The 6,049-nt window shown below is 27.3% G+C and overlaps 1 protein-coding gene across 1 annotated transcript; it reads left to right on the plus strand.

Annotated features, from left to right (window-relative positions):
• Positions 1–435: 435 nt before the first annotated feature.
• On the plus strand, positions 436–1,968 carry LOC102673674 (putative GTP-binding protein 6). The gene is made up of 2 exons (XM_006612789.2): positions 436–1,443; positions 1,516–1,968. The coding sequence occupies exons 1-2, from the start codon at positions 436–438 to the stop codon at positions 1,942–1,944; spliced, it is 1,437 nt and encodes a 478-aa protein (XP_006612852.2). The 3' UTR covers positions 1,945–1,968.
• The last annotated feature ends 4,081 nt before the right edge of the window (positions 1,969–6,049 follow it).

Here is a 6,049-nt window from a genome sequence, read left to right on the forward strand (position 1 = left end):
TTTATTAAGAATAAATTTACATATAAATATTAAAATTTGTAATTAATCCGATGATTGTTAATTATTATGAAATAATAATAATTTGAAATAATTAAAATAAAATACATTCTTTGATTAGATCTCGAACATTTTGAATGAAAGAAATTATTAAGGTTAAGTATCTTATTTTACAATTGATATAATGTGAAGTATATTTATAAATTTATACATTTTATGTTTATATATCTAAAAGTTAAAAATATTTATGTAAATATACGTAATATATATAATGTCGAATATTTTTTAAATTATTATATTATTATATTATTATATTATTATATTATTCATTTTATCAATTTACTATTAAATTGTAGGTTATAAAATAACATGTTCTTATTTTATATGTTACATTTAAATACATATATAAAGAATTAAATGCCATATAATTATTAAATAATGCAATGCTTGAAAAGACTTGTAATTTTAAATAAATTACAATATGTAAGAAATAAGAAAAAAAAATTATTGAATTATATTACTTATCAATATAGATACAAATCTGATATAATATTTGAAGAATATAATGAAACTGAAGAAGAAAAAGATATTTATTCAAAATTGGCTAAAGATTATTTAGGATCAATTCTCAGTGGAAATAGAGTATTTGTTATACAACCATATATAAAATGGGGTGTTAAAAAAAAAAGAAATACTACACCTCAATTGCAATTAGCAGAGGCAATAACACTTATTAACACTCTACCAAATTGGAGTGTTGTTGGTGAAAAAATAGTTCCATTACTTTCTTTACAAAAACACAAGTTGGTTGGTTCAGGAGGTCTTGAAACTTTAAAAAAAGATATTAAAAATTGTATAAATGTTACAGCCATATTCATTAGTACAAATTTACTGAAATTTATACAAATTGCTGAGTTACAAAACATTTTTCATTTACCAATTTATGATCGCTATAGTATAGTTATTCATATTTTTCGAGAACATGCAAAAAGTCCAGAAGCAAAATTGCAAGTAGCCATAGCTGAAATTCCATATGTAAGAAAGAAAATGATTGATTTAACTAATTATCTTATTGGACAAGTAAAATTTGATGAAAAAACAAAAAATTTACTTCAAACCAGAGAAAAAAAATTAAGAAATGCATTAAAGAAATTGAAAGAACATAGACAAATGATAAAACGTTATAGATCTAGTTATGGTTTTCCAACTATTGCTATTGTTGGATATACAAATGCTGGTAAAACATCTTTGATAAAAGCATTAACAGGAGATGCTTCATTACAACCAGAGAACAAACTATTTGCTACTTTAGATACAACAGTACATCAAGGATTACTTTTAAATAGCTTGAAAGTATTATATATTGACACTATTGGCTTTATTCAAGATGTACCGGAAAGTTTATTAGAGCCATTTCTAGTAACTTTAGAAGATGCTATAAGTGCAGTATGTACAATTTTATTTTTAAAAATTACATTTTAATTTAAAAGTGTATAAAATAATTCTAATTTTTTACAGGATATTTTAATTCATGTGTTTGATATAAGTCATCCTGATGTCATAGCTCAAATCCAACATGTTCAAAATACAATACAGTCTATGATAGATGAAAATAAAGTAATAATTAATGTTGCTAATAAATGTGATATGGTTGAAAAAAATGAGATAGAAGACATTTTACCTGAAGATGCGTTTACCGTTTCTGCTATCAAATTAAAAGGCATTGATTTATTACAATCAAAAATACAAGAAGAAATAATACATGCTGCTAATTTAATAAAAAAACGTATTAAAGTAGGAAATGGAAGTGCAGAAGCATCATGGTTATACAAAGAAACGACTGTTTTAAATGTTGAACCTGATTCCAAAAATTCACAATATCTAATAATGGATGTATTTATGACAACACCTATATTTTATAAATTTAAACGGATTTTCAATGTTTAAATAAATTTACTTGAATTTATTTCACTTCTATTATATCATTTTTTTATTTCATAATCTTATTTTATTTTATTCATTTTTTTCGTTTAACAATATAAAATACAAAATAGAATACATAAATAGATAAAAGTCAATATTTGATCAATTAAAATAATATTATTGATAGTGAAAAATTATGTTAAATAATTTTTAAACTAATTTAATCATTTAAAAAATATAAGAGGGAATTTACCTTAAAATTTTTCAGATTGAAACATCTTTTTTAAGTCAATTTTTCCTTTTACGATAGTCATCTCATACATGTGTGTTGCACGTGTTTCTCTACAGTACTTCTGAATACCAGATGTATAATATATAAGTTGAAATTTCAACTATATTTATCTTCATTAAATGGATTAAAAATTTTATTATATATTCGTATTCGTTAGGAATAACAAATTTAAAAAATATCTTAAAATTGAGTATTTAGAAATTATTTTATTTATAAAAAAATAAAAAATAAAAATTTAATTAATATTTCAAAATCAATGGAACAAGTTATTGAAAAATTTAAATAAATGAAAAAATTAAAAAATATATTTAATATAATAAATTCGATTCCTTTTATAAAATATGACATAAAATATTTTTGATGAATTATAATTATTTTTAATATTATAATATATATATAATATTATAATTATAATATTCGATCAATTCTGATTAATAATGCAATTTCAATGGCATTCTTCTTAAATAAGTAGCACCTATAAATATATTTTTATCATATGCAAATAAAAATTATTTGCAACTTCTTACATATATTTAGATTCTCTTTAGATTGCATTCAATAATATTTTTCACTTACTCTTCAATGATTCATATGCATCGCATTTAATCTTATGATTTTACAACACAAATATATATTATTTTAAAATAAAAATTAAAAAATTTTGAAATAGAAATAATTTGAAATTCTAATCAGATTTAAAATAAATATATATCGTTCAAAAATAAAATCTTTATATGAAATTTTCAGTATATTACTTAAGTATATATGCAAAATCGAGCAATATTTTATATAAACCAATTTATAATGCGATGCATGGATTGCAAAAGATGTATATAATTTCATGTTATCGAAGAATAAAATTTAAGTATATAAATAATCTGTATGAAAACAAAGATATAAAAATCCGACAAAATAAATGATAAATGAGATAAAAAGGCTCATCATATTATTCATACAACTTATTTTAATCAAATATAATTTGATGTACACATAGGAATTTTATTTTTATTAAGAAAGATGGTAATTAAACAAGATTCAATTTTATAGATGGATAATAACAATGAAATAAATATTTAAAATTTAATGAACGATTTTTTTTATTTGAAAATTTTTTATAGCAGTTTTAAAAATAATATTTATTAAGTTTATTTATCTTATTTTTCTTATCGAATGAAAACATGATCATTCGCCATAAGAAAATTCACGGCGAGGATATTAATAATACGATATATAAGTATAATTCTAGTGAATTCATGCATATATAGACATAGAAAATCGTCTCGAAGAATTACTCGCGAACATTGTTGCGAAAAGTTTCAATGTGAGTTTATTTTTCAGCAAAGGAATTAATGAAGGATTAATATCGCGATTATATAATCCTTCCCTACGAAAAGGATTTGATGTAGCAAGAGACCGATCGACAACCAGCAAACGGGCCGCGATAATTAATTACGAGCGTGACGTCGCTTTAACGTCGTTAATTTTCATTATCTCGATTGGAATTCGCTTGTAGTGCACCGTGTACCGCTTTCGGGCTTGCTAATTTCGCGCCTCGTCTCGGCCTCTCCGCGGAAAAGGCATTAATAATTCTGGCTGTCCTTGCAAAATTTGTCACCCACCGCGGCCAGGCCGCGGTAACGTTAACGTTGGTCACGCACACCAGACACTTCGCTATGCTATGCTTTCACGGATGCAAGGATCCCAGCAATGCACTTTGCATGTTGTCTGGATTATTAAAGCGAACCAAGTGAAACCTAATTATCGTGGTGCCACTCCTGGCACTGACTCTAGCCGAACGACTAATTTCCACCGCTTTCCTACTGTTTACCGAGGTAACAAAGCAACAACTTTACATTCCCGCCGCTCCCAACCTGTGGGACGACTCTAATCTCTGTAATCTTCACATGTCTACGCGTCAGATGTATCATTACTTATCATCATTTTGCGCTTTTCGTTTTTTATATTTGCGAAGAACTATCAAGGATGAGATAATGAAATAATTGTTAAAAATTATAAATATAGAAATGGTTTCCTAATATCTAGAACACAATTTTCTGAAGGATATAATTTTCATGAAAATATGACAGGTAAAAGTATCAATGACGTATTATTATATTGTTTGTTGTGAAGTATTTGTTGTATAATAAAAATTCTTTTATGCATTTTGTTGAATTTTATCTTTTAATTAATAATGATTGTATTTCTTTCATTCAACGTGTCATTTCGCCGTTTTAACGCTGTACGTTTATCTGATACTTCAACTACAAAGCTGTAGCTTAACTGGGCAACTGTAACCCAACAATTATACGAACGATTGACTAACGAATGTCGATCGGTGAGTGACTCGTATAATGCAATGATTGGCTGTCGCGCTGATTCGGTTGCTGTTACAGATTCAATTACGGCTCCCACGGCTTGATATTTTGCACCGCCGATTGAACGATCCGAAATCGACTGAATAGAACTTTGATCTCCAATCGTCGTTGGTCATGAAATCGAATTAAAGTTGACTATTCGCGTAAATAACAAAAATGATATGTCACGATTCTTATGACTTCTCTATTTAACATATTTTTAATCAAATATTATTTCGATAATATTTTTCTTTATTTATGCAATGTTTTTATATACATTATTTTAATATTTTTTCATGAATTTTTCATCATATAATGTAAACGACGCGATGCGACGCGACGAGACACTTATGTGTTTAACAGTTCGTACATAACCTTACCTTAAGATTAAGTCGTTAAGTTCTATCGTGTGATGATTAATTAAGAGAGTCGCACGACACCGTACCGGTTCGACGAGGCATATATTTCGTCTGTTGACAGGATATTCTAGTGATCAAGCTTCCAGAATTAATTGCATCGTTAAAGTCGTCGAACAATGTCTCGCAATGAGAAATCAATGCTCAAGTGAAGCTTTTTATGTGATATTAACGATGTTTTCGAAATGGATGTTAGCCAAACGAATAGCGAAGCCGATATTTTTAAATAAATAGAGAAGAATTTGAATGTTCAATCCCGTATAGAAGATATTCATATTGACGAATATCTTCGTCAAATGATTCAGCACTGATCTCTTTCCACATCTATCGATTATTATGATGAAATGTAACTTGTAAATATGATATAACTATCGTTTATTTTGTAAATTTGAAGAAACAAGTGAAAACAGATGAACGTAGACTATTAGAATATTTCATTCGTTTATACAATCACAACTCAACTTAACGGGGCGAAAGTTAGACTCGTATAATCTGAATTTAGGCCCCCCATTTTGCGGGTATATTTTTTATTGTAAAAAAATTCATTCTCTTTTATAATAAAAAGTGTTTAAAGTTTTTAGTTATTTATTTATATCTGTTTATTTATTTTAATTCCACGAAACTAAAAATATATTATATTTGTTTTAGAATATTAAAAACATTTTTTCAATTTTAATTACATAATAAAATTTTAATTATATCATTATTGTATTTTTAATAACGATTAATATTAGTTAACATTCCTTTTTTTATAATGATATTTTAATCATAATTTGTTGCACAAATATTCGCTAGGTTGGCGCCCTTGGATGAAGTTAGACGGGCCTGCCGACAAGCTCCAGCATTGGCTGTTTCGCGGGCGTGGGAGCTCTGCAGGGTTCAGTTAGTCTGCACGGGTAATAGAACTGCGCTGGGGGTGAGCATAAGAACGAAGAACGGTTAGTATATCTTCGCGAAGGGTAGGAGCAATAGCCGGTTGGCGCAAGTGCGGCGGGGATATCGTAGCCTGGCGGAGCCCAGTCGAGTCCCGTGAGTCCGGGCAAGCACAGCTATTAAGGTAGTACGTG

The sequence above is a fragment of the Apis dorsata genome, unplaced genomic scaffold (genome assembly GCF_000469605.1).
Source record: "Apis dorsata unplaced genomic scaffold, Apis dorsata 1.3 scaffold_127, whole genome shotgun sequence".
Lineage (NCBI taxonomy): Eukaryota > Metazoa > Arthropoda > Insecta > Hymenoptera > Apidae > Apis > Apis dorsata.

What these genes read in the sequence shown, in the direction of transcription:
- LOC102673674 (XM_006612789.2), top strand. Translation starts at nt 436, where the DNA reads ATGCAATGCTTGAAAAGACTTGTAATTTTAAATAAATTACAATATGTA. An exon ending in TAGAAGATGCTATAAGTGCA is followed by an intron (nt 1,444 to 1,515) that starts GTATGTACAATT and finishes AATTTTTTACAG; the next exon opens with GATATTTTAATTCATGTGTT.